The sequence below is a fragment of the Protopterus annectens genome, chromosome 2.part1, assembly GCF_019279795.1.
Source record: "Protopterus annectens isolate FY-2018-M chromosome 2.part1, PAN1.0, whole genome shotgun sequence".
NCBI lineage: Eukaryota > Metazoa > Chordata > Ceratodontiformes > Protopteridae > Protopterus > Protopterus annectens.
Window position 1 is genome coordinate 1,665,834,519 of NC_056729.1, and position 27,747 is coordinate 1,665,862,265.

General features: G+C 39.6%; 1 protein-coding gene across 3 annotated transcripts in view; it reads right to left on the reverse strand.

The window, feature by feature from the left end:
* The window catches only part of PLEKHN1 (pleckstrin homology domain containing N1), a 186,306-nt gene that overhangs the window by 89,229 nt on the left and 69,330 nt on the right, over window positions 1-27,747 (reverse strand). For all 3 annotated transcript variants that reach the window (XM_044063094.1, XM_044063095.1, XM_044063093.1), the window contains exons 4-5: window positions 17,357-17,437; window positions 11,250-11,337 (exon numbers count right to left, since the gene is read on the reverse strand). In XM_044063094.1, the coding sequence (XP_043919029.1) occupies window positions 11,250-11,337; window positions 17,357-17,437 (169 nt within the window). The remainder of the gene's footprint in view (window positions 1-11,249; window positions 11,338-17,356; window positions 17,438-27,747) is intronic.

Genomic DNA, 27,747 nt, shown 5'->3' on the forward strand with positions numbered 1-27,747 from the left:
CAAGAACTCTGAAAACTGACTTGGTCATTTGGGATTTGGGGACATTCATTGACAATGAATGATCCTCTGACCACCATATCACCACTGTTGCTAGGAACTCCTTTTGTTTTGTTGCATAGCAACCAAAACGCATTCACACAGTAAATGCCTAATAATTTATACCCGAACAGACAACATCAAGTAACTATTTGCTGAGAGAAGTTTGACTGGTGATGATAAACAAAGACATTTCCTGTTTCCAGCTGGCAATACTAGCTTACAGAACAGCATCACGTGTGAAGCATGTGCGCAGAACTGATGATATTCAGTGGTATTTAATTTCCAGCATCAAAGGTGCAGCCAGACTAACTGGCATGGGTTTGAAGATGCAGTGAGTTATTTTGAATGTATTACTTTATACCAGGCACAGCTTGTGTGAACAAAGCACTATAGCTACAAAGATATTTTTATATTTGTTTTGACATTTTTGTACTAGTCAAGAGGTGTAGCTATGCTCCAAAACTCCATCTTGTGTGCAGTTAGTACAGTACCCCTTTATCTTTACAGTATGTGTACACACGCACACACACAAATATATACACACACACACACACACACACACACACACACACACACACACACACACACATATATATATATATATATATATATATATATATTTATATATATATATATATATATATATATATATATATATATATATACATATACACACACACACACACATATATATATATATATATATATATATATATATATACATATACATATATACATAAGAAATGAACTTCGTGAAAATAACAGCATTTAAAAAATAGTAAATCACATGAACAACTCTTGTAGTACTTGAGCGCTTTTATCTTATTTATTATCAAGACTTCCTCAAGAAGACTTCTTGAGGAAGTCTTGAAAATAAATAAGATGAAAGCGTTAAAGTACTACAAGAGCTGTTGGTGTGATTTACTATTTTTTAAATGCTGTTATTGTCACAAAGTTAATTTCTTAGTTAAAATTTCTTCTCTTCATTCATTTTTTTGAGTGTGGTTAATTTTAGTTTTATATATATATATATATATATATATATATATATATATATATATATATATATGTAGTAGTTCATGGGTCATTTATATGGCTGTTTGTCAATGTGGAGCATTCTATGTGGGACAGACTTCTTGTACACTCAAACAAAGAATTGCTCTTCACATAAGTGACATAAAATGTCAGAGACTTAGAAGTGCGTTATATAAACATAAGATGATGCATACCACAGCACATTTTGTTTTTGTAGGTTTAGACATGGTCACAATGCAGGATAAAAATGATATATATAAACACCAGATATTAACTGAAAAGGAACGTCGGTGGATAGTGAATTTGGGGGCACTCTTTAAACCTGGTTTGAATAACCAGTGGTAATCACATGCAGAAACCAGATCACTTAAAGTAAATATATTTGAAGTTAGGATTGATTCACCATTGACCCTATACATTATAACTATAAACACTTAATGGTATTTTTAATTTTTTGAAACATTTAGAGTTATATGTTTCTCTATATGTTTAATAAAATACAGTGCGATGTGTTGTGATAGTAATAGGGTAACATTGGAGTTCTGCTATGTGTTGATAGTCTTCCATGAATTAGTTAAAAAAAATATATATATATATATATATATATATATAGTGTTAGTTGCATTAGTTTGATAAATAATATTACATATTTGGATAGAATATGGGGATTAATATGTCATTTGTGATGTATTACTTTGTTGTGCTTTTATTTGTAACTTCAGGTGTCCAATAAGGATACTTTGTTTGTGTGTATCTTTAAATTTGTGTTGCTGGTGTCTGCATTTCAAGTATTTCAAGTATAGCCTACGGGCTATCTCCTTACCATGACCCGTGCCCTAACCCTAAGGTCCATGACGACTGCAGCGCAGTGAAGGACATAGCAATGTCCTCCACTATGGTGCGATAATCACGAACCTTAGGGTTAGGGCATGGGTTAGGGTAAGAGGATAGCTTTATTAACTATCCCCTTACCCTAACCCGTGCCCTAACCCTAAAGTCTGTGACTATCGCACCATAGTGGAGGACATAGCTTGTTTTTTATGTCCTCCACTGTGCTGCAGTGCTCTCGGTGAAGTGCACGTATGCAAAAGTTCACTTTCGTTAAAGTAAACTTTCGCAGAAGTGAGGCTTCCTACTACAAGTTTGAAATAGTGAACTTTCGTTTTTATAATAGGAATCCTTTTTATATATATATATATATATATATATATATATATATATATATAGATAGATATATATATATATATAAGCCGGTAAATATGTTGAATTGTAAGCCTCCTTTATGGAAACAAGAAATTTTTAACCAGATCTACAAAAGCTTCCAAATACCCGGACACACCTCCTGTAACCCCTGCTCTACGCCTCCCTTATACTATCCAACCTACGCAAATCAGATCTTACTAAACTAGACTCATGTTACAATAAAATAGCCAAATTCGCTACAAACTCCTCCTACAAAATACACCATTGCACAGCCCTTAGACAACTAAACTGGCTAGAACTTCCTCAGCTCCTCCAATACAAGCAACTAACTCTAACCTTCACCCATAAAATACTCCACGACTCAGATAAACCCCAGCCCTTCAAGATCTCATACAACCATATACCAGCACTAGAACACTCCGTTCCAGTGACAAACTCCTAGTTAAATCCACCAAAGCTAACAACTCAGCTGCAGAATCCTTATTCTCTAACATCTTTCCTAAAATATGGAATAAACTACCCACTTCCATCTGCACCATAGTAAAATTTAAAAAACTTCTTATTTACTCACTTAGAAAAATCCTGGCTTTGCACTTGCTACCCACCCAACTAACTCTATATTCTCCACTTTTTATACACACCCTCTGACTTTCTTTAGATCTACACTTTACAGTCCTATCCTGTTGTGCCTTCTTCCTTCACTATATGTACTCACTCTTTTACCTCAAATCATTTCAAGTCTTCCTCAAAAATATCATACTGTACTTTCTAATATATATATGCTAGTCTAGTTTGTATAATATCATATACTCTTTGATGTACAAATTTTGTTAAAATTGTTAAGTGTCATCTCTTCCGGTTATTTATATTTGCAATGTGTACTTTCACTGTTGACCTGTGCTCTGTAATTTTCTTGTGGTGTAATGTTTGTTCTTTTTATATATTGTTGGAGCTTTTCTCCCTTGGCCTCTGCTGAAAATGGACCTGTGTCCAATCAGACTTTCCCCGTAAACAAATGTCAAATAAATAAATAACTGAAGGCTTTTTCCCAGCTTCATTTGCTTGACAAAAAAGCTGTTGATAATTTGGGCAAGATCACTAAAATACTGTCGTTGAGGAATATGCCCTTTCCCCAGTGTTGCGCTATCATGGAACTGGACTATTTAAGTAGTGATGCTGGGAGAGGTGCAGCCCCACCACATGGAATGTACAGGTGTTTGTTTTTTTATTTGTATGCTCATGGTTATATATTGGAGCATGAATACTGTGTTGTCAATATTTTTTTAGTATTATTTTTCCTATAAAAAGTCGATATTACAGTGTTTCGATGTATATAATTATAGACAGCATTGAAAAAGCCTGCTTCAGGGTGACATCATGTCCTGCTTGTTATTGGCATATTTCCCATTAAAGGAGCTTTAAATGTTTATCCATATTGTGTGCTAGAAAGGTTTTTTGGAAGTTGTTTGTGGTCTTTGTTTCCATGCACTGTATTTCTCCACTTGCAACAGATATCAGACTTCACAAACACACATACACACATGCACATGCACTAGGCTATCGACCCGGAGGTCATTTCAAGTCTAGCCATTTCATCCCAATGTAATACCACAAATACACTAGGCAATATCCAGGATTGGATTTAGTAATGACTGCCCATGTCCAGGAGGGTTAAGGGCACTATCTCTGGTAAGAATGTATGATGCCCCATCAACTCGCCCAGGTTTGTTTTGAACAATGTCATAAAGGTGCTCTGTTTCACATGAATTGGTGGCCTATTCCAAAGATGTGGCAGTTGCTGAGAGACAAATCTGTCCCTCCAGCATGTCCTATTTAAGTCACAGGTCATATTTATGTCCCTAAAATGGTAGCTCTAGTCCCGTTTGATTTACGGATGTGCAACAAGTTCATTAGGTTTGGGTCTGAGATTGCTCTGTAAGCCAGGCATAAGTCTCTCCTATGAAGTCTATACGATACAGAGTATAGTGACAGGGACTTTAGTCGGTCTGTGTAAGGCACATGCTAGAGTCCCTTGATTTTCTTAGTTACAAACCTCTGAGGTGTCTCCATCTGCTGAAGATGCTTTGTATGGTACATACCGAATGGGGCGTTATACTCAATTATGGGCCTGATTAGTGCCAAGTAAAGAGGGGTTATAACCTTGTTTGTGCTTGAGGTGATGCCTTTACTAATCAAGTGTACTGCATAGAAAGCCTTTCTTACTACAGTAAACACATGGTGGTCAAAGTTAAGATCACAGTAAACTTGTGATGCCAGATCCCTTGCCACTTCATAGGTACTTAGGGTATTGTTGTTGATTTCATAGTATGAAGGGACATTGTTTTTGCCAAAGGGAATGATGATGCATTTCTTTGCGTTAAGTTTGAGACCATGACTAAGACATCAGTGGTTGGTCTGCGTAAGATCCTCCTAGAGTATACTGATATAATTTGAGGATTTAATAATTCCACCTAGTTTGCAGTCATCTGTAAACCTGGTCAGACACAACCCCTTAGTTTTGGCCTGAATTCTGAGAAGTATATAACAAACAGTAGGTGGCCCAGCACTGTGGCACCCTGTTGGTAACAGGTCTGCCATTTGATGTGGAATCACCCAATTTGACAGTGTGTGTCCAGTTTGTGAGCCAGTTGGCAACCCATCTTACAACAAAGGGGTTTACATTCAGTTTGCTAAGTTTATCGGTAATGCCTGAGTGTGGGATTGTGTCGAAAGCCTTTGCCAAGTCAAGGTATGCTGTTTGCACAGATTTGCCCTCGTCAATAGCACTGGTCACATTTTCAAAGAAATCCACCAGATTTAACATGTAGGATCTGCCCTTGACAAAGCCATTTGGGTTGGATCCAGGGTTTGGAGGTCACATCTATCTTTATTTTTGAGGTCCATCATGATACATTTCATGCCCTTACAGATGAGGCTGGTCAAACTTATGGGTCTGAAATTTCCCTGGTCTGTCGATGGGCCACCTTTGTGGGGGGAATAACTGTTGCTGTTCTCCATTCCACAGGAACAATATAGTTGAATATATCTACATCTCTCTCTCTCTCTCTCTCTCTCTCTCTATATATATATATATATATATATATATATATTTACATATATAACACAAAATAAGAAAACCAAAGACTACAATACTTGAAGAACAGCTCTGCAGAAGACAAAGGTAAACCCCAAAAATGAGCAGTGCATTCACCAAAGCTCCAAGCATAAAACAAGTTTATTCAGCATAGACACATTTCTCTTCTGAATCGCATAGTCACTGGTTTCATTCTGGCATGACGGAAGGCAAGAAAGATAAATGTTTTTGTTTCTTTAGAGTTTTACCTCCTGTTAAGTTATATATTTGTGATACATAGTGGGGGTTCAGAATGCCCTATTGCTTAAGATTCCTGTACTGCGACCAGTAAATATTTCCTCTGCCAAAAATCACACCTGAAATAAAGGTAACATGTATGTGTGTGTGTGTGTGTGTGTGTGTGTGTGTGTGTGTGTGTGTGTGTGTGTGTGTGTGTGTGTGTGTGTGTGTGTGTGTGTGTGTGTGCCTGTGTTTGCATGAGTAAGTCTTACACCCTATACTTCCATATCTTATAGTTTCATAGTTTCATAGTTTAGTACTAGGCTATCTGCCCTGGGGCATTTGTAAGCCTAGCCATAGTGATGTGGCTTTCGCCACCCCATGAAATGGTACAAAAATGCACAGAATAGATTTAGAATACTGTGCCTCTGTCTAGTAGTGACACAATGAAGGCCCCCTTATATAATAGAATTAGTTTACTGTGCCCCTGTCTAGCAGTGACACAGATGTGACCCCTGGGGTAAACTTACGATCTCCCATCCACTCATCAAGATTTCTCTTGAAGAGAGTCAGTGAAGGGCTCTGCCTAACATGAACTGGGATCTTGTTCCAAAGCATGGGAAGCCTCTGGGTTATGAATCTATCCCTCCAGCATGTCCTATTCATACTTGTGCCGAGGTTTAAGTCTTTAGCTCTGGTGGTCCTGCTGGATTTGTATTTTTTGAGGTGGAGCATGTCCATCAGATCCTGATTGGACATGGCCTTGTACGTCAGGCAGAGATCACCTCTGAGCAGGCGGTATGCTACTCAATAGAGCTGGAGTTTCTTTAGTCTTGCAGAATAAGACATATGTTGGAGACCCTTGATCCTCTTGGTGAGGTACTTTTGTAGTCTCTCCAGCTGTTGCAAATGCCGGGTGAGGTACATACCAAATGGGGCATTGTACTCAATCATGGGTCTGATGAGGGAGGAGTATAGGGGTACAATGACATCCTTGGATCTGGATGTGAATCCCTTCATGATGAGGTGTGCAAGGTAGAATGTTTTTCTAACCACTTTGGCAATGTGGGTATCAAATGAGAGGTCGCTGTCGACTTGGGTCCCTAGGTCTCTGATTACTTTTTCCATACTCAGTGGGTTGCTGTCTATGTGATAATTTGTGGGTACTTTGTTTTTCCCAAAGGGGATGACTATACTTTTTTTGGCATTTAGTTTAAGGCCGTGACTCTGGCACCAGTTGTCCGTTTCTGTGAGGCCTTTTTGTAGGATGTATGTGTCCGCTGGTGTATCGACTATGGCACCTAGTTTGCAGTCATCTGCGAACTTTGTCAGCCACAACCCTCCCATGTTTGCTTTAACATCTGAGAAATAAATGCTGAACAAGAGGGGTCCCAGGACAGATCCCTGTGGGACACCACTTGTGACTGGCTTTGAGTCTGACATTGCTCCAGCGATTTTAACTTTATGGGTTCTGTCCTTTAGCCAGTTTGCAACCCATCTAGTGACATAAGGGTTTACGTTTAAGCTTTTGAGCTTATCTATGATGCCTGAGTGGGGTATTGTGTTGAAGGCCTTAGCCAAGTCCAGGTAGGCTGTATGGAGTGCTTTGCCCTCATCAATGGCTCTAGTGACTGTTTCGAAAAAGTCAACCAGGTTCAAAAGGCAGGATCTGCCCTTTACAAAGCCAAACTGGGTGGGGTCAAGTGTCTGTAGGTCCCCTATGTCTCTGTTTATGAGTTCCATAATGATTCTTTCCATAGCTTTGCAGACCAGGCTGGTTAAGCTTATGGGGCGGTAGTTCCCAGGGTCTGTAGAGGTACCCCCTTTATGGAATACAATCAGTTGGAAATGCAAAGTGCAGTTTGTTTTATTTGATTTGGCTATGTCATATAGGTTCATAAGTGTGTACTAGGCTAATGGCCCTGGAGCCTTTACAAGCCTAGCCCATAAAAGTGCCCTGGCATCATGCTGCCTGACGTTAGTTCAGACTGCCTCTATCAAGTAGAGCCACTGGAGTGATCACCGGGGTGAACTTTCTATTTCCTGTCCACTCATCAAGATTTCTCTTGAAGAGGGCCAGTGAGGTGCTCTGCTTGACATGTATGGGAAGTCTATTCCAGAGCATGGGCAGTCTCTGGGTTATGAACCTGTCCCTCCAGCATGTTCTGTTGATTGTGGTAATGAGGTTGAGGTCTCTGGATCATGTGGTGCGGAGGGATTGGGATTTCTTTAGATGTAGCATTTCTAACAGAGCTGGGTCAGACATGGCTTTGTAAGTCAAGCAGAGATTGCTTCTTAGTTGACAATATGAGACAGAGAATAACTGGAGTATTTTGAGTCTGTCCATGTAGGACATGTTTAAGGCCTAGGATCCTCTTTGTGAGGTACTTTTGTGGCCTTTTTAGCTGTTGCATGTGTCTGTCAGGTAAATGCCAAATGGGGCATTATACTCGATGACTGGCCTAATGAGGGAAGAGTAGAGAGAGATGATGACCTCTTTCTTCCTAGATGATAAACCCTTGGTAATGCAATGTGCCACATGGAAGGACTTTCTGACCAGAGTGGCAATGTGGTGGTCGAAGGAGAGGTTGCTGTCAACCTGTGTCCCCAGATCTCTTATAAAATCCTTCAATGTTCAGTGGGCTACCATCGATGTGGTAACAAGTGGGAACCAGGTTTTTCCCAAAGGGAATGATGACACATTTTTTGGCATTAAGCTTAAGGCCATGGTTTCAACACCAGTTATTGGTCTCAGTGAGGCCTTTTTGTAGAATGTCTACATCACCTGGGGAGTTAATAATGGCTCCAAGCTTGCAGTCGTCTGTGAACTTAGTCAGCCAGAGTCCCTCCCTGTTGACCTGGACTTCTGAGAAATAGATGCCAAACAGGACAGGACCCAGGACCGATCCCTGTGGGACTCCACACGTGACTGGTCGGCAGTCTGACTTGGAGTCCGCTACTTTTACACTGTGGGTTCTATCTGTGAGCCAGTTTGCAACCCACCTAGTGATATAGGGGTTGATGCCTAGTTTGGTAAGTTTATCAATAATTCTTGAGTAGGAAATGGTATCAAAGGCCTTGGGCAGTTCAAGGTAGCTGTATGAACTGCCTTGCTCTCATCCACAGCTCTGGTGACTGACTTAAAGAAGTCAACCAGGTTGAGCAGGCATGATCTACCTTTCACAAAACCAAACTGAGTGGGATCTAGAGTTTGGAGATTCCATACATCCTTGTTAATTAGGTCCATGATGACGCGCTCCATAGCCTTACATATCAGACTCATCAGGCTAATGGGGCAATAATTCCAAGGGTCTGTAGTCGCTCCCCCTTTATGGAGAGGGATGACTGCAGCAGTGCACCATTCAGTAAGGACAAAGCCTGAGGTGAGGTTGTGATTGAACAGGGCACAGAATCGTGCTGCCACTTTACTTTGTAGTTCATGTAGAACACACCCAGGGATATTGTCAGGTCCCATGGAAGCTGTATTCTTGGCCTTGGACAAGACAGCTTTAACCTGTGCTGCAGTAATACTGGGTGCCTGGCATTCCTCCAGTATTATGATTGGTCCTTTGGGGGGGGGGGGTAAAGTTGGCACTGAATCTGTCGGCCAGTATGTTGGCAATATCTGTTGGCTCAGTATAGGAGGTACCATTGTGCAGTAACTCAGAGCAAACCTGGGTATTGCCATGGAGATTATTGATATAACTATAGAAGGCTTTGTGGTTGTTTTTAGTGTCTGCCACAATTCTGCCTTCATAGCTGGCTTTAGAGGTTTTGATGTGGGCTCTCAACTTTTTGTTGAGGCTAAGAAGGGGGTTTTTCCAATCTTGGGACTTCACCTTTTTCTGCAACAGTTTCTTCCTTCTATTGTAGAGTTTATTAATGGCAGGGGACCACCAGATTGGCTTCCTTTTTTTGGAGGACAGCATCTTGGTTCTGTTGGGTATGGCAAGTTCCATACATTTATGTACGTGTTTGTACAGTGCATTGTTGTATGATTCGGCAGTCATGCATCTATTTTCCATTGACATGGGTGCCATGAAGTTAGCCACCTCTGTTTTTAGGACCCAAAGTCAGCTTCGTAGAAGTTTTTCATGGTGGTTACCTTTGCGGGGGGTGTGGGTGAGATGTGGATTTCCATGGTGATTAGTTTGTGGTCGGATCTAACCAGGGAGGAATTGACTACTGGTGCAGAGCAACAGTTGCCCATGTTAGTAATAACCAGGTCAAGGATACTGCTTCCTCTAGTGGGGCAAAGAATGAGCTGGTCCAAGGCATTGGAATTGATGAATTCCAGGAAGTGTTGGGCCAGTGTATTGTTGCATGAGTAGTTTTCTCAGTTGATGGAGGGGTATTTGAAGTCACCTAGTAAGAACATGTTGGTTTGAACCCTAATAGTTTCCAGGGTGCTTAGGAACATGGAGTGAGAGTCTTGTGACATTGTTGGAGACCTCTAGCAGGCTATGACCTGAATCGCCGTCTTACCCAATGTTAGGTGTACCTGAAGTATCTCAGATGCATTACGCTGGGCTGCTAGTCTGGAGGTGTGCATATCCTTTATGAATATGGAGACACCACTGTCTTTTGAGCTTCGGTCCATGTTCTGGGGCCAAAAGGTGTGGAATGAGTTATAGCCTGGTAGTGCAGGGATGCTTTCTGCTGCTTTAAAACAGGTCTCTGTTACAGCACAAATGTCAATGTTCTCCATTTTGAGGAGTGCTTCGAAAAAGTGCATCTTGAGATTTAGACTTCTAGCGTTGAGCAGCATGACCCTCAGATTGCATTTATTTATAGCTGTTATGGTGGTAATTTGGTCTTTGGAACATCGCCTAAAAAGGGCACTATAGGGGTGGCATGGCAAGAGCCTTAGCCAGTATCCAGAAACCCAGGGGTGACAGATGCAGGCCATCTCTGGCAAAGCATCGAGGTCTATCAATCATGTCATCCCAAGCAGAGAGATACTGGATACCCTTAGAATAACACCAGAAACTTAGCCAATTGTAGAAGTCAATCATTTTCTACTTGTACAGATGATAAAGAAGCCACTTCTATCCTCCCTCTGTCTCCCTGTCTCTATAACTCCTTCTGAACTAAGGCTATAATAAGGTAATAACCTTCTTCATGGATATGATTTTGCTCCATCTTCATCTGATTTTATACTTTTGTTATATGTACGTCCATTTAACAACTCAGCAGCAGCACCAGTCACACCCAGATTTTCAACAATCATAACTGTTTATTTATGTAGTTTTTGTTACTTAGGAAAGTTTCAGTGGACTCAAAGACTTACTTTTTTCATGGCTCAGGAGCTTTGCTTTGATAAAGTGAATTGCTAACTTGAGCAATACATATGTGGAGACCATTAGAATCAAACATAAGTGTACATAATGTGTCCATAATCATGGCTCAAAGCCTTAACAAACCAGGTTGTAATGTTTTCTTATTATTACCTTTGACAAAGTGGAAGTATTTTGTTTTTTCAGGGAAAAAAAGTTAAAGAAATAAGTTAATTCAGAATGTGACATGCCATATCATTTTCAATCATCCTAAAAATGAAAGTGGTATTATTATAATATAAATCTCATTCCTACCTTCTTAAAAGTTTGTTTTTCTTACACAGATATTTGCTGTATACAAAGAACGCGCCTGTAGTACTAACCTGTTATTTTAAAGACATGGCTTTTTTCCATATTGTTGGTTTCGCTTTCAAGTTTAGATACGCTCATGTCTTTCAAAGGCAGCGTCTCCTAGGTAAGCAAGCAAACAAAAATGTTACTACGCATTCACAACTTTTTATTATGCCATGTCATATGTGGATTAAGTGGTTATTTATTTATTTATTTTTTTAGCTTTCAGCAACTACATATAATGAAGCCATTTCTAGTTGGGAACGAGATTGTTTGAGGCAAGAACTAAGTGGTGAAATCCTTAAAAAAGATTCAGTACATGGGAGCAGTAACTAATTTAATAACTCTTTATCTTTGCTTTAAACTATAGTTATATAAACTCAAAATCTGAAAACAAGAGAAGTAGATAAAAGTGAGTCATGGTATATTAACTGACATATACATAAGGCTTCTGGGAAGATTACTCTTTGGTTGTCATGCAAGGTATAATTCACAGTCAAGGTTTTACTCTTTAAAACACAAAGGTAGATACATGATGGTTGGACAAACAGCCTAGAGATCTATCCAGGACATTTCCCTGCCTAATATTACTCGACACTCCCTACTGGGCAGTATTTAGGATTCATCAGCATTTTATATGGAAAATCACCCCCTTTTCTTGTTGGTAATCTCCCCTTGTTCCTGCCTATGAGTTACTTCTGTCCAGATCGCATTCACTGCTTCCTTCAGAAATTTCTCTTTTTTGGAAGCCACGTTACATAAAAGCTAATATAGTAACATCTGTTTAGGTTGTTCACTCTACCAAACAAATTTACCAGATACTTAGCCTTGACTCATTGATTATAATGCATCTCAGGAGTACTGTATTTATGTGCTCTATTCCAAGTCATTAAGTATAACAATGAGTGAGAAGGTCACTTAAAAACCAATCAGTAAAAACAAAAATAAAAACTCCAGCAAAGCTAGAACTTCCACTGAGTGACCTCCTCTTGTATCATTGGCAGAAGGGATATATGCAAATGAACCTTATAAACATCAGGCATTTCAGATCAATGGCAATATTTCAGATCAATAGCAATTCTGAATGCTCATGACTTGTTTCATCATTTTAACAGACACTTTCAGACCAATGAAACCAAGCCCCACTAACTATGGATACACATATTTCAGCCTTGTTATAACCACCACAATACAAGCAGAGTAATTAACTAGAAACACAAGCCTGTTATACCCAGCTGATGTCCATTACCATTAAGGTCACTGCAAAAATATCCCAAACAACAAACTAAAACAATGTGTGAGAAGGTCTCTTAAAAACCAATCAGTAAAAATAAAAATGAAAACTCCAGCAAAGCTAGAACTTCCACTGAGTGACCTCCTAAACCTCTGGTATCAGAGGCACGTGGGATATATGCAAATGAACCTTATGAACATCAGGCGTTTTAGCTCAATGATAATTCTGAATGCCCATGACTTGTTTTGTCATTTTAATGGGACACTTTCAGGCCAATGAAGCCAAACCCCATTAGCTGTGGATATGCACTCTGCTTGTGCTGATGAGGTCATAACAAGGCCAAAAATGGCCTGAAAGTGTTCATTAAAATGATGAAACAAGTCATAGGCATTTAGAATTGCTATTGAGCTGAAACGCCTGATGTTCATAAGGTTCATTTGCATATATACCATGTGCCTCTGATACAAGGGGTTTTCAATGTCACTCAGTGGAAGTTCTAGCTTTCCTGAAGTCATTGAGTATACAAATGAGTACTGATGCAGGAATCAAACTCAGGATTACAGAACAAAGTTCATTATCAGCTCATAGCTTTAATCTTCCATGGTAATCTGCTAAACTGTCATTGTTTATATGACGTGTTACTACTGTTATACATTTTCTGGCAATTAACATAGAGGATTAAGATTATGAGCTGTTAGTAAGATGCTCCGTGTAGTCCAGAGTTTGATTCCCTTTACCTCCATTTGACTACTGTGTGACTCTGAGGAAGTCATTTAGTCAGACAGGGGTCCCTGGCTATGCATGAAAAAGTTCCATGTTGATCATGTATATAATATTAATAATAATATCTTATAATATCTTATACCATTCCATCAGTGTCAATGGCGCAACAGGAAACACATTTCTTTTGGTACAGAAGGCTGTGGGTTCTATTCTCACATCATTGAGATGGATTGTTGACACTGCAGTGCAGCATATATGGGTTCTGCACTCATGAGTGTGTAGTCATTGGGTCTATACTTGTCAAAAAACCTCCTCAGCGAATGCCTGTTCACCGACCCCTAAACAGCGAAATCCAACTTCTTTGAACATTCGTTTCAACAAATTCTTTCCTAGGGGAAAAAGCACTTAGACAGCCAAAAAGCAGACAAACTTTCAAACCCTTCCATGTGTGGGGGTTTTGCCCCCCCCCCACATCCCCATTGTGGGGGTCTGTGCCCCCACACCCCTAACTAAATATTCCAACTCCGAGATTGCACTACAGTGGGGAAAAGGGCAAATTCCCAACGAGGGCCAAGTGTTTTTTTCCCTAGAAAAAAAAATCACTGAAACCACCATTCATGGGAGTTAGATTTCACTGTTTATTGGTCGGTGAACAGGCATTCGCTGAAGATGTTTTTCAACAACATAATATAGACCCGTTGTCATTTGGATGAGAAGTTAAACTGAGAGCTCCATATGCTTGAGTAGGTGGCAGCTTAGGTGGATATAGATGATCCCACAGCACCTATTAAAAAGAATAGGGGAGGTTCCCTGACATCTTGTCCAAATTTACCACCTTGAGCTTCCCCTGAAAAAAAAAAACTACTAGCCTAGGGGGACTAACCTGGTCAACAAATGATGAAATAAATTTTCACACACAATCCATTCTGTACAAAAGTCATGACCCCCCCCCCCCCCCATACACACACACACAAAACAAATATGCACATTCAGTGCTCCTTTTCCGTTCTTCTTGTTATGGTTATCATGTTGCTGTCTTTTTGTCTGTGTGTGTGTGTGTGTGTGTGTGTGTGTGTGTGTGTGTGTGTGTGTGTGTGTGTATCAGATTTACCCTATTCCTTGCCTGACAGTTGCAATCTTATTAAACATATACACACGCACATTTACATGGTTTACCATGAAAATAACAAACACAAATATGTTGAATGGTCAAAATAGCGATAAATAACATTGCAGGATGAAACGTCGGCTATTCAGAATGTCATCAGTTGACACATCGAAATCCGATGCCACCCCACCAAATACTGGACTTGTGCCCCCCTTGTGATCCATGGTAGCACTTTTCCTGGGTCCAGAGCAGTAGGGAATTTCGTTCCGTATAGGTAATGGTCATGGTATGCAGGTCAGTTCGACACTAAGTGTTCGCTGATTTGTACGTCGCTATTGTGAGTGCGTTCTTATTTGTTATCGCACATATGTTGTTTGCACATACATTGTGCGGCTATTTATAGGTAAACCCATTTGCATATGTGTGGGTCTGAGAGAGAGAGAGAGAGAGAGAGAGACAGACAGAAAAATGAGAAAATCATTTTCTTAGAGTTTTATCCATCTGTTAACTAGTTGTAAAATGTAAAGCCCATAGGTCATTGACAACTCTCCTAAAGGATGACACTGATGAATTGAATTTGTGTTAACATGCTACAGCATGTTAGTAGTTCATTTACTTATGCCACTCATTTAAAACACAGCAGACTGAGTAACACATTCTGATAAATATTTCCACCTTTTTTTCCCTTAAAGGCACATCTGTAACGTGCAAATACAGCCATGTTGCTTGTCTTCCCTACAGTATACCTCTCACCCTCCAAGTGCAGGAAACCTGGACAAAGTCTAAAATAATTAGGGTACAAAGGCACAAAAATAGGGACATATTTTCAATATTACTCTTGTAAACTTAAAAAGTTGCTAAAATTACATGATTTGTCTTAGCATTTATTTCCTGGAAGATATGAACTTTGAAATTCAAAGGTACTCCTTTATTTAGTGGCTTCAATCATCAGTATTTTTCCAGAAAACCACACGTTTTATGACAAACAGAACAAACATATGAGGCAAAACTCGGGACAGTTGAGAGTTATGCCCTGCATCCTTTGTAACGTCAGGTTAATTCACAGAGCAAGAGAAACAGCACTGACTGTGTCAGTTTGTATCATTGACGGTGCATTAGAAAAGAACTGGACTGATATGCATTTTGTCCCCTAGAATACATATAACGGTAAAGCAACATCACAGGGATTACTCTTTCTAAGAGACATTGCTCCTAATCTTCCCTGTAAATAAATATAACCTTACAAGAGGAAGAAATTGTTTGAAACATTGTAAAGGACAATCTCAGTGCAGACCCCATTGCCTTTCACTCATCAATAATTGCCCTAACTATTGCAGCCTGTCTTGTGCTCCATGATTACTTCACACTAAGGCAACAACCAACAGACTGACAATTGTGAAGTGAGCCAAGTAACTGCCTCGTTTTTCTGTGCACTTTACGTGCTCCTTTTATGTGTCTTTCACTTTGTATCGCCTCTTTGTAGACTGCACATCAGCTGGGCAGAATGAATCACTGACCCAGAACCTTTATGTTTTGCAACAGAATCTGGGCAGTACCCAAAAATGGTCGATTGTGATTAGTGTACTACCTCAGTAAACAAACAAAAAATAAATAAACAAATAAACAAATAAATTGATATAGTTCTCAATCACAAAAAAATAGATTTGGGCTGCAGTTGTGCATTACTAAAAGTTTTTTGTTATGGGGTGTAATAGAACTGCCTGTCTCATACACACACACACACACACACACACACACACACACACACACACACACACACACACACACACACACACACACACACACACATATTTTATTAGTAGGAAAACACAGAAAGAAAAGTAACACAAAGTATAATAAAAGGCATGGGATACTGTGCTAGTGTAGCACGTTGGGAAACGGCTATTCAACATGCAACACCACGTAAGAGTACTAAAACAAGTAAACTGCGTAACAGGCCCTCTCTCTTCAGGTCATATGCACCATTTCAGTCAGAGTGAGGTCATACAGATTGCAAGATGGTCAGATCAGAGTTCAACTCACGAATATGCTTTCTATTTACAGGACAAGGAAAGGCATGACAAGAAGAAGACAAGAGTTCTCTGTTTACTATCTGGGTGATCCTAGAACAAATCATTAAACATGCACCCGTAAAACAGTGGGTGAGCCATTTCTTTCTTGCTGATGTCAAAAGAGATATAACTTGCTTCTAGAGTAGCTATATGTACATTCTTTTTTAATTAATATTTCATCCTCTGATATTACACACAATAATGTCCTGTAACAAGCAATTGTCATGTACTACACTCCCATATTTCTCTTTTTCGAGCCTATCCTTACACAAATTGTTCTACATTCTGCCACAAATACCTCCTCAGCTTGGGTTAGGGAGTTAGACTTGCAAGAAGTTTTATTCATTTCACCACAGATTATGTAGATGTCTACAGCGGTAAGGGCAGATCCTTTCCTGTGAAGATCATTCATGTTTCTGGCAGTTCTCCTGGTCTGCCATATGTGATGACATGCAAAGACAGATGCATCACACTGCTGCAGACTGAGTCAACATTCGAGCATGAGAGAGGAGTGTACTGCCCTTACCAGCATCTGTGTCTACCCACAATGCACTTCAGCAGCAGGAACATATTCTATATCCATGCAAAATTATGTTATTCTCTGAGCTTTTCAGGCTTGGTTCTCAGACTAACATTAAGTGATGAAAATATGCATCAGAAATCCAGCTTCTAGCATTAAACAAAGAAGATTAATGATATGTCGGGATACGTCTTACTAACCTGTTAATAAAAAAATTATAAAGTAAAACATACATAAATGAATGAATGGAGCCTTGGTTCTGTTTTGAAATATTGCCCTTCAAAACCAAATTATGACTAGTAAAATCCCTTATGATGTACGCATCTTGTTAAAATAGCAAAAAGGGATTTTGTTTTCTTACAAGGCAGTAGCAAAATCTAATGTGAAGACTCAGCAAATAAATTTATAAATGCTGCTTCTTGTGGCAAGCCACTATCAGTAAACAGTGAAACTAGGCCAAAGTTCTGCGCTCTGAGCAATACCTGGTAAGCTAATCCATTTGTATTAACGGATATTAGGCGGAGGTGTGTCTGGAACAGTTCCAAGTAGCAGTCATTCACATCCTGTAATAAACAAGAAACATATTCGTCAGCTTTACTTCTTTGAATACATTGGGTACGATTCAAAAAGTAATGCTCAGCTTTATTAGATAATTTACTCTAGTAAGGACAGCTTTTTGTAGAATGTGAAATACACTTAATATGGGCAATCAATATGTGTTACACAAACAATGAAACTAAACAGAATGGCTGTCATGGGATAAGGACTCAGGGTCACATCAGGGCCTTTTGGAACCTAAGACCATATTTGTAACAGAACAATTCCTACCCTTTCATGAGGTACATACTGTACAGTCTAGTGCTTAAATTATGGAACCTGTCACAAAAAAGAAACTGGAAAAATTATTAATATAAACATTGTAATATAGTATTTGACATTTTATTACAAATATGTAAGACCATATAACAACATCAAATTTTGTTTTGCAAGTAAGTTATATAATTCCAGTCAGAGTTATTGGAAAGCTCCCAAATAGCTTAAACCTTGTGTGTTTTGTGTGTGTGTGTGTGTGTGTGTGTGTGTGTGTGTGTGTGTGTGCGTGTGTGCGTGTGTGCGTGTGTGCGTGTGTGTGTGTGTGTGTGTGTGTGTGTGTGTGTGTGTGTGTGTGTGTGCAGTTATTTATTTATGTACTTGTTTATTTATTTCTTATTATTTAGTTGGGCGGTGCAGTGTTCCAGCGGTTAGCATTGTCACCTCACAGCAAGAGATTCTTCAGTTCTATTCTTGGCTGGGTTGCCTTCTGTGCAGAGTCTGCATGTCCTCTTTGTGTTCATGTGGGTTTTGTCTAGCTGCTCTGGGTTCCTCCCACATTCGAAAGAAATACATCTGGAGTGTTTCTCCCCAAGCCTATACTGAAAATGGACTCTGTGCCAGATGGACTTTCCTGGTAAATAAATAAATATTTCCATTTGATAATTGGTTGACTGGAATGGTCAACATGCCCTTTTCAGACACAACTGTACTGTATTACATTGTAGGGCTGTTCATAGGTTCATAGGTGTTTACTAGGCTAAAGACCGCAAGGTTTTTTTTTAGCCTAGCCATGCATCCCAAATCTCTGACAAGTTCTGGTACCCTTGTTGTAGCTAGTTTGTGTAGTCTTGTTACACTTGGGCTCCAAACCAGCCATTCTACATTAAGATGGATTTTTCTGTACTCTAGTGGCAGAAGTGTGCTGATCAGACCTATCTGAGTTGGGGATTGCTGGCTGAAGGCTTACCGTGTTCTTTCTTGTTTGGTAGTTAGCTTAAAATGTGTTCCTCTTTGCTCATTTTTAAGCCTTGCATTTACTCAGGCTTTGGCATAATTACTCAGAACTGCTTGTCATTTGACACATTTGCTTGAGAGTGCTGAGAATTTGCTTTCACCTGGAACAATTTATTACTCAAAAGATGAAAATAAGTATTTTGCTGCACATCTCTTGTTAATTGTAACTGTATTTTAGCAGTTTCTTAAGTTATTTGCTGTTTTTTGCTGCACTTTACATTAAAAATGCACTATCTACTGCTGCTTTAAGTAATTAATTGCACTGTATTACATTGTATCTGACAGTTTTAGGGCTGTTGTACCTAATTTGTGTGCGCTGCTCTCTTGTGGGAGACGTGTGCTGATCAGACCTATCGGAGTTAGGCAGTACTTGTAGAAGGCTTAGTGTGTGCTTTCCTGACAGGTAATTAGAGTAAAACTTGTTCCTCTTTGCTTGTTTTTAAGCCATACATTTGCGCTAAGCTGCTCTCCAAGCAGTGGTGGTTAGCAGTACCCTGTTCTCTGTGCAGTAGTGGTTAGCAGTGCCCAGTATAGAAGCAAATGCCTTGAAACTGACATTCCCCTAGAATAACCTCTTGCTGCTCTAGGAGCAAAAATTGTGCAGTGAGCCGCATCCCTTTATGTGGTCACTTTTGAATACACAAAGTATAGTTCCCATTCACACTCTCTGTGCCACCAACACAGTCCAGTCTAATTTAATCCCCTCCCTTCCTTGACTAAACCCACAGTAAGGATCATGGATAGGTAGTTTGCTAACAACTTTGTGACCAGCCTTCTGGACATTGGGCATCTTGAGGCAATGTAGCAATTGTTTCATGTATACTGACAATCCCTTAATCTTGAAACTAACAAATACTATATGTGAGAGATGTAGTTACACTATGAAAATGGAGGCAGGACTCTAACATACAAGTATATCAAATGCTAAATAGGTTGTCAGCACACACATACACACACACACACACACACACACACATGCACACACACACACACACACACACACACACACACACACACACACACACACACACACACACACACACACACACACACACACATCCCCTCAACACCAAATAAGGATTTGACACATTGACCCGCATATGCAGAGGTACTCACTAGTAACTTACCAAAAACTCAGAGACCTCCCAAAGATGGCATCCAGAAACCTCATATATATACAATAAAGTCAACAACAACTACAATATATAAAAATGCACACACTCAGAAAAAAGCCCATAAAGCAAAACACCACAAAACCTGACATACTGGTTATAAGAGACTCCATATTGAGAAACACAGACTTCCCCCTCACCAGGTTGGATGAGGAATAGGTTACAGTTAGCTGCCTTTCAGTTTTCAGGATCCAACAGATCACACAAGCACACATATCACTCAGCCAAAGCTACCAGTATGACTCTGTCGTAGTCTTTCTGGGTGTAAATGACCAGAAACTCATCTCCTTGTTCTGTATGAAGAGAGATATGATTGAGCTCTCAGATTATGTGTCCCAGGCAGGTATGAGCCTAGCCTTTAGCAGCATTCAAACTTCAAGGATGATGCCACAATACAAACAAAAAATGATTGACTTTAACAATTCTCTTAACTTTTGGTGTCAGTCCAGGAGGATCCAGTATTTGTCAGCATGGGAAGACATGGTTGACAGGCCATGCAGCTTTGTCAGAGAAGGCCTGCACCTGTCTCCTCTAGGCTTTTAGATATTGACAAAGGCATTAGCCACCCTGACAGTGCCTTTTTTAGACAGTGTCAAAGTAACCAACCTCCCAATGCAACAAAATCCTCTCTTGATAAGCTCAAGGTACTGCTGTTAAATGCTAGGAGTCTAAACAAGAAACTGCACTACATAGAAGCACTCATAGGTTCATAGGTGTTTACTAGACTACTACCACAAGGGCCTTTTTAAGTCTAGCCATGCATCGCAAATCTCTGATAAGTTCTTCTGATACCCTTGATAAGTTTAAGCAGGGGCTTGGGAGATGAAACATTTACAGGCTGTCTGTGTCCATTAGAGACATAGGTGCCAAACCAGGGAAAATGCTGACATCTGCGCAGTCACTCAGACATGGTTCAAAGCTGTGGAAAACACCCCAGCCGTGCAATGCCTTCCAAACATTCAGACCATCATCTGATCATGAAAGAACCAAAGGAGGAGGTGTATCCATCATCATAAAGGGTAAGTGCACCTCAAGACTGGTCAAACAGTACGGCTCTTTCAAACTACTACATGTCCAACTAACCATAGAGAAAATCCCCCACCACATCATCACCAGCTATAGGTCCCCCACCATGAATCAAGACAGACATACTAAATACCTAAACCTCTTAGAATCACTCACCATACAGCCCAATACCTTCCTCATGGGTGATTTTAATTAACCTACCAATGACTAGGGAACATGAACAACCACTCACATGCAAGCTCAAATTCTTGGACTTTATCAATGCAAACGCTTTGGAATGGCTGGTCAGAACACCCACTAGTGGCTTTAATATTCTGGACATAGAGTGTTATACCCCCCCCAGCGTAACACCCTCATTGGAAAGATAGGACCATAAATCAATCTCCTTTGAAATGAATAAAGACCACATACCCCATTAATAATTACTGCAAAAGCAATCAGGTGTGTATAGACCAAAATGTTAATGCAATACACACAATAGTTTTGATAGGAATTTAACTGCGTGTACAATACATTTAATAATTATTATTTGCTGGAATCTAGCTCAGACAGATAATGAACAACTGATCACTTGTACATTATACCAGTACATTTTATATGCTTTTGCACCATGTGCAATGTGCATACATTTGTGTACTTATTTACAACATGTACAATTAAGACTGATAATCAACAAGTGATAGTATTTTACTCTAAACAACAGTATACATTGCCAGAAAAACAAGACACCCTGGTGGACTGCTTTTATAAACAGGCTACACAACAAAAGAAAGAAACTAATGTCCAGAAATAAATGGGAGCAGGCTCAGCAGAGGACGAAGAAATCCTTCATTAGCTTAAGCAAACAAACCAGAGACCGATTTAAGACCTGAAAACCAAATTATGAAGCACAAATAGTCTCCTTAGCTAAGGACAATCACAAAGCATTTTTAACTATGTCAGGGAATACCCAGCTATGCAGACAGCTGTTAGTAGATGGCACCACCTACACAAAAATGGAAGGAATAGCCAACCTGCTTGCTGACAGGTTTTGGATCAAACTTTATCACCCTGTTCCCACCCAGTTGCTTCCCAAAGTATACCTGCCAACACTCCTCAGCCTACTATCTCAAGCAGGTCTCCTCTGTGCTCTCTAAGGCTAAACACATGGCTTCTGTGGGCCTGGACAAAAATCTAGGCTGCCTTTTAAATAACTTAAAACATGACTTAGTAGACCCGAATTAACCACAGACTCCAGTCAGTCTATGTTCCAGCAAAATGGAAGACAGTAACAGTCATCCTTCTGCACAAATGTGGTCCATCAACTGACCCAGAGAAATATAGACCCATAAGCCTGACTAATCTCATCTGTAAGGCTATCGGAAGAATCATCATGGACCTTATTGTGACAGATATAGGTAATATCCAGACTCTGGACCCAGCCCATTTTGGATTTGTCAAGGGTAGATCATGTCTGCTGAATCTGGTTGACTTCTCCAAGAAGGATCACCAAGGCGATAGATGAGGGAAAGACTGTGCACACCTCCTACCTTGACCTGGCCAAGGCATTTCACACAATTTCAAACTCAGGTATTATAGAGAAACTCTCTCAACTAGGCATAAACCCCTACTTAACTAGGTGGACAGCCAGTTGGCTCACTGACAGGACACATGCTGTCAAAGTAGGTGAATTCCCCTATAGCATGAGGCCAGTCACCTGTGGTGAACCATAGGGCTCTCTGCTAGGCCCTCTCTTTTTTGGAATACACTTCTCAGAAATCAAGGCAAAAGTAGATGGCCTTTGGCTGACCAAGTTTGCAGATGACTGAAAATATGCAAATCTAACTGCATGAAGGTCATTCGCTCCAAGTACCTTAACCTAACCTCTGACATGAATAAATTATGTCAGAGAGAGAGAGAGAGAGATATGTGTCTCAGAGGCTACATCTTCTCTGGAAAAATCTTCCCATTCATGTAAAGCAAACCATTTCCCTAACTCTCTTCAAGCTCAGCCTAGATCAATGGACAGGTAATTGTAAATTTACTCCTGAGGTGGTGCCCTTGTCCCTCATGAGAAGAGGCAGTCAGAATTAGGCTACATAGCATCAAGTGACATCTAGAGACATGCAGGTAGGTGTGTGCGTGAATGGGTGTACCTTCTTTGAAGGTTGGGCATCGGGCTGCTAACTTGGCACCATATAAATACACTGCCAATCATTAGCAGACCGGAGTTCGGCTGTGGCAGCCCCTAACCAGGAAAAGCCGAAAGACTTTTAGCATAGGCTCACCTAGCTATTAGTAAATTTGGAGATTTGGGATAAAAATAGAAAGTCCTGTAAGGGCTTTTGGGCCATTAGCCTAGTAATCACCTATGAACCTACTAACACAGACACACTAACATATTGCAAAAGCAAACAGGTGTGAATAGACCAAATTATGTTAATGCAATACAGACAATAGGTTTGTTAAGAATTTAACAGCATGTAGAATATGTTTAAAAATTATTTGCTGGAAACTAGTTCAGACAGATAATGAACAACTGATCACTGGTACATTACACCAATACATTTTACATGCTTTTACACTGTGTGCATACATTTGTGTATTTATTTACAACATGTACAATTAGGATTGATAATCAACAAGTGATAGCATTTTATTCTAAACAACAGTATACATTGCTTTATAATCTAAGATTACAGATGGTCAACTGCCAGTTCTGCTTACTAGGATATGGGTGCAGCCCAGCCAGTGATAAAAATCATTATTACAGAGGATTACGCTCAGGTCTCTGATCATAACCAAGCTGTTATGTGTTTGAGACATGGATGTCAATAAACTTCACTTGAGATCAGAACAAAGCAAAGCTTATGAGATAAATCATATTGACAACACTTAAGGGGTAGCTATGATCAGAGAAACTCAATCACAGTTCTTCATATGCAAGGAGCTTCAGTTGCTACAATTTACTGCTAATTATAGAAACATAAGTAAGCGCACAAAGTGTTTTTACAGCATTGAAAGCAATAAGACACTTGGAGCTGACACAAAAACAAAGGCTAGAAGTGAAGTAAATGTTTGAACCATCTATAACTCTCAACTTCTTTACTCAAGAGTCAGGGCCAAGGGTAAAAATAATGGGAGCATAGGTCCAAAATTAAGAACATTTATTTCTACAGTATATTACACTAATTCACTTAGAAAGTCAATAGAACAACAGATTTTTGCATTAAAATCCTCTTTCTAAGCAATAAAAAGTATAACGTTCTAATGTCTGGCAATAGTGATTTACCAGAAAATCAAAACTTTTATGAGGCACAAGGCAAAAAATAACACAAAAACATAGATTACTATGAAGTGACTTCACACAAGTTTATTTATAAAACAAATAAATAAATAAAAATAAATAATGCAATCATCACTGTTTTAGCTTCTTAATGCTGTTCACTGATGACCAGCACTGACCAATGTTATGCACTAACATGGAGATAGATATTAACAGGGAAAGGTACTTAACAAAACTTTCTAAAGCACATTTCTGACATAAGAAAGATGCTTAAAGAAATTGGCTTTTTTCTGAATTCACAGTACAGTTGCAGCAATACATGCATTATAAGCATATAGGTATTTTGTTTTATCACAAAACAACATCCTTTGATGTACCATTCAGATAGTAACGTTAATTGTTTCTTTACACACATACACAAGCAAACATATATAATATATAATATTTATGTATGTTCATTCAAACATACACACAAGCACACATCTATATACCTTTGTGTGTGTTGCGGCAACAGCCCCCACATACGAACATTTTGGGTATACATATCCCACAGTAATGAAGTGTCATCCAACAGTACCTCTGCTCTTGTACAGGGATCCCCTGAAATTAAACTATTTACTAAAGTGATAAACGGCTCCACTGTCTCTCCTTGAAAGTAAACAGTCTGTCTTACAACTGTCTGCTTATCTGTAAGTCCACAAGACTGATAGCTCAGTACATAAACCACAAAAATGCAAATATTCAGATGTAAACCACTTATAAACATGACAAAAAAACTAAAAAAAAAAATAAATGTTGAAATGGGTGAAGCCTTCCCAAAGCTCCTCCACTGCATCCCCTTAGTTTTGTTATTCTCACCCCAAGGTCACCGCAGCTTGGTGACAGAGATATCACTAACATATACCATAAAACAGTCAACCCCCCGTAGCTAACTAATAAAGGAAGGTACTGAAATGAAAAGACTGAGTACAAAATGGGACCATGAAAGAAAGGATACTGCCAATTAGCAAATAATTTATTTCTGATGTATTTTTTAATGTGTAGGACCAGACTTGATGGAAGAATACACCTATTTTATAGTGTACATTAAGGGCTTTTATACTCTTTACAGTGCATTTTGTATAACAGATAAGCTTAATAAATTCTGCATCTCACTGGTGCACTGGTCAGCATTACTACCTCACACCTCTTGGTTCTCTGGGTCAGTTTCCAGCTGATGTGCCTTCTGTGCAGTCTATATCCACCCTGTGTGCCCATATGATTTTTTGCTGTGTTTTCTTCTTCCTTCATTTAATTCATTCACGCTTACAGCACCTTTTTTATACCTTCATTTCACACCCATAGCTGTTGATAGCATAAAGACCTTTTTTAGGTCCAGTTTCTTTAACTAAGTGACTTACCAGCAAGTAATAATCATTATTAGAAAGTGTGAGGAGTTTTTAACAAAATGACACCAAGATTGTTAATGTATGATATCCTGCAGCAGAGAAATTAATCACGGTTTGTCACTTATTATTCATCTTTTCATATTTATGTTCATATTTTCATACCTGAGAGACCTATTTAATATTGAGGGTTATGGTGTGATATGCCATGGTGGGAGACAGGAAAGTACAGTTGTGTAAAATCTTACCATAACAGTAGATGTCCTTGCCTTCACTGCTGCAGTATTCATCACATATTGGATTCCCTGCCATGGAAGCCCAACTTCCAGCCAGTCTACCAAAGCCTACGATTGCTTTAAGGTATGTTGAACATAACCCATATCCTTCTCATACAGCATAGGGCATAAAGGTGATGTTCAGATGTACCATTCTCAGAAATGATTGCTCCAGTAGGCACACCAGTTCAAGGAAAACCAAACAGAACCTGCACATCCAGGAAGGATAAAGACTACGGGGATGGAGAGAGGGAGTGAACACTTTTCCATGCCATCTTGGATTAGAAAAGACCCTTCTGCACTCTAGTGAGAGGATTGTGCAGATTGGTCCCTGGCTGGTAAAGGTTGCCTGCTCTAAGGCTTGAAGTAAACATCTCATTGGTTCTTTTGAGTTTTTTTTTAAATGGTTTTAGGTTTAACCTTCTGGTATTTAACCCCCACCCTTGAGTGGGTTTCTGCTTGTTCATACTAAGCTGAACGGAGGAGGGGTGCAGCCACAACTCTGTGCTGACATTTCAGAAGAGTAAAGGCGTCTGAGCTTCCTAAAAAACATAAGTTGCCTGTTTTCTTTCTTATTTTTCTATTTATTGGTTATTCTTTCCATTTATTGCACTTTTGCTGCCTCCTGCCAACTTTTTTACTGTATTGTATTACTGTAAACAAACTTCACTGTTGTACTGCAACTGTCGGCCTTAGTGGGCCTGATAAATCATTTTAGTTACTGTCTTCACTGTTTGTAAAGCTTTTTTAGCCATTTTCACAGTTTGAAAGGTATTAACTGAACATTTTCTCCATTTGTTATGCATCTGTTTGTTTGTTCTGACTTTCCTGCCAAGACGTGTATCACAACCGATTTGTTTGTAGTTAAAAGCATTCTCTACAGTCTCCTTGCTCTTTTTTTTTTTTTTGTTTAATACTTTTATTTAATGTCTCACTGCTGTTTTTCTGCTGTGGTAAACATTTCTGCAGTGTTTACTGCAGTGTTTTCTGCCTAACATAGTGTAAATAGTAGCTGTAGCATAGTCCAGACTCAGGGTTGCTGTTTCTGGGCCTGGTTGTTTGTTTGTAGTGGCTGTTTGTTCTGAGCACATTTTCTGGGCCATCTTGGATTAGAAAAGGCCCTTCTGCACTCTGGTGAGAGGACTGTGCTGATTGGTCCCTGGCTGGTAAAGGTTGGCTGGTCTAGGGCTTTGAATAAGCACCTCATTGTTTTTTTTTTGGGGGGGGTGAGCTAAGTTGTTTTAGGTTTTAACTTTCTGGTACTTAATCCCCAACCCTTGAATGGGTTTCTGCTTGTTTGCTTATTGCCCAGCACCACAAACTGCCACACAATTGTGCACCACAGCTGAGCAGATAATTTCGACAAATTTTCCCTTAGATACAGCTGTATCCCAACAGTGTAGTTTCTCATCTTTAGCACATTTCTGGGCACAGAGGCTAGAGTTCTGTGTTACTAGAATCTTCTATTTGTTGTGGTGTTTAAATCCCACGTTTGAATTGGTTTGGGCTTGTTTGTACACCATGCACCGCAACTGCACTGTTTTAACCCATTGTGAGATATTCCAGCTACAAATCTACCCCTAGTAGCACTTGTGTGATCATTTAGTAATACTCCTCTTGTCCTTCCACCCTTTACCCCCTTAGCTCTCTCAGGCCTCTCTCCCTCAGATTCTGGCAAATATGGATGGACAACTCTATATGGTTCCTCCTGCCAGTCTGGTTGATATGGGCATCCTGAGACAGTGAAGCAACCTCGTGTACACGGACAACCCTCCACTACTACCACCTAGGAATACAACTTGTGAGAGATGCAATTCCATTAAGAACCTAAGGTCTGTGCTCTCTCTCCCCCACAAGCCAATATATCTGGCATTTAGAAGGTTGTCAACACAAACACCACACCTGAAACACCACCCACACCTA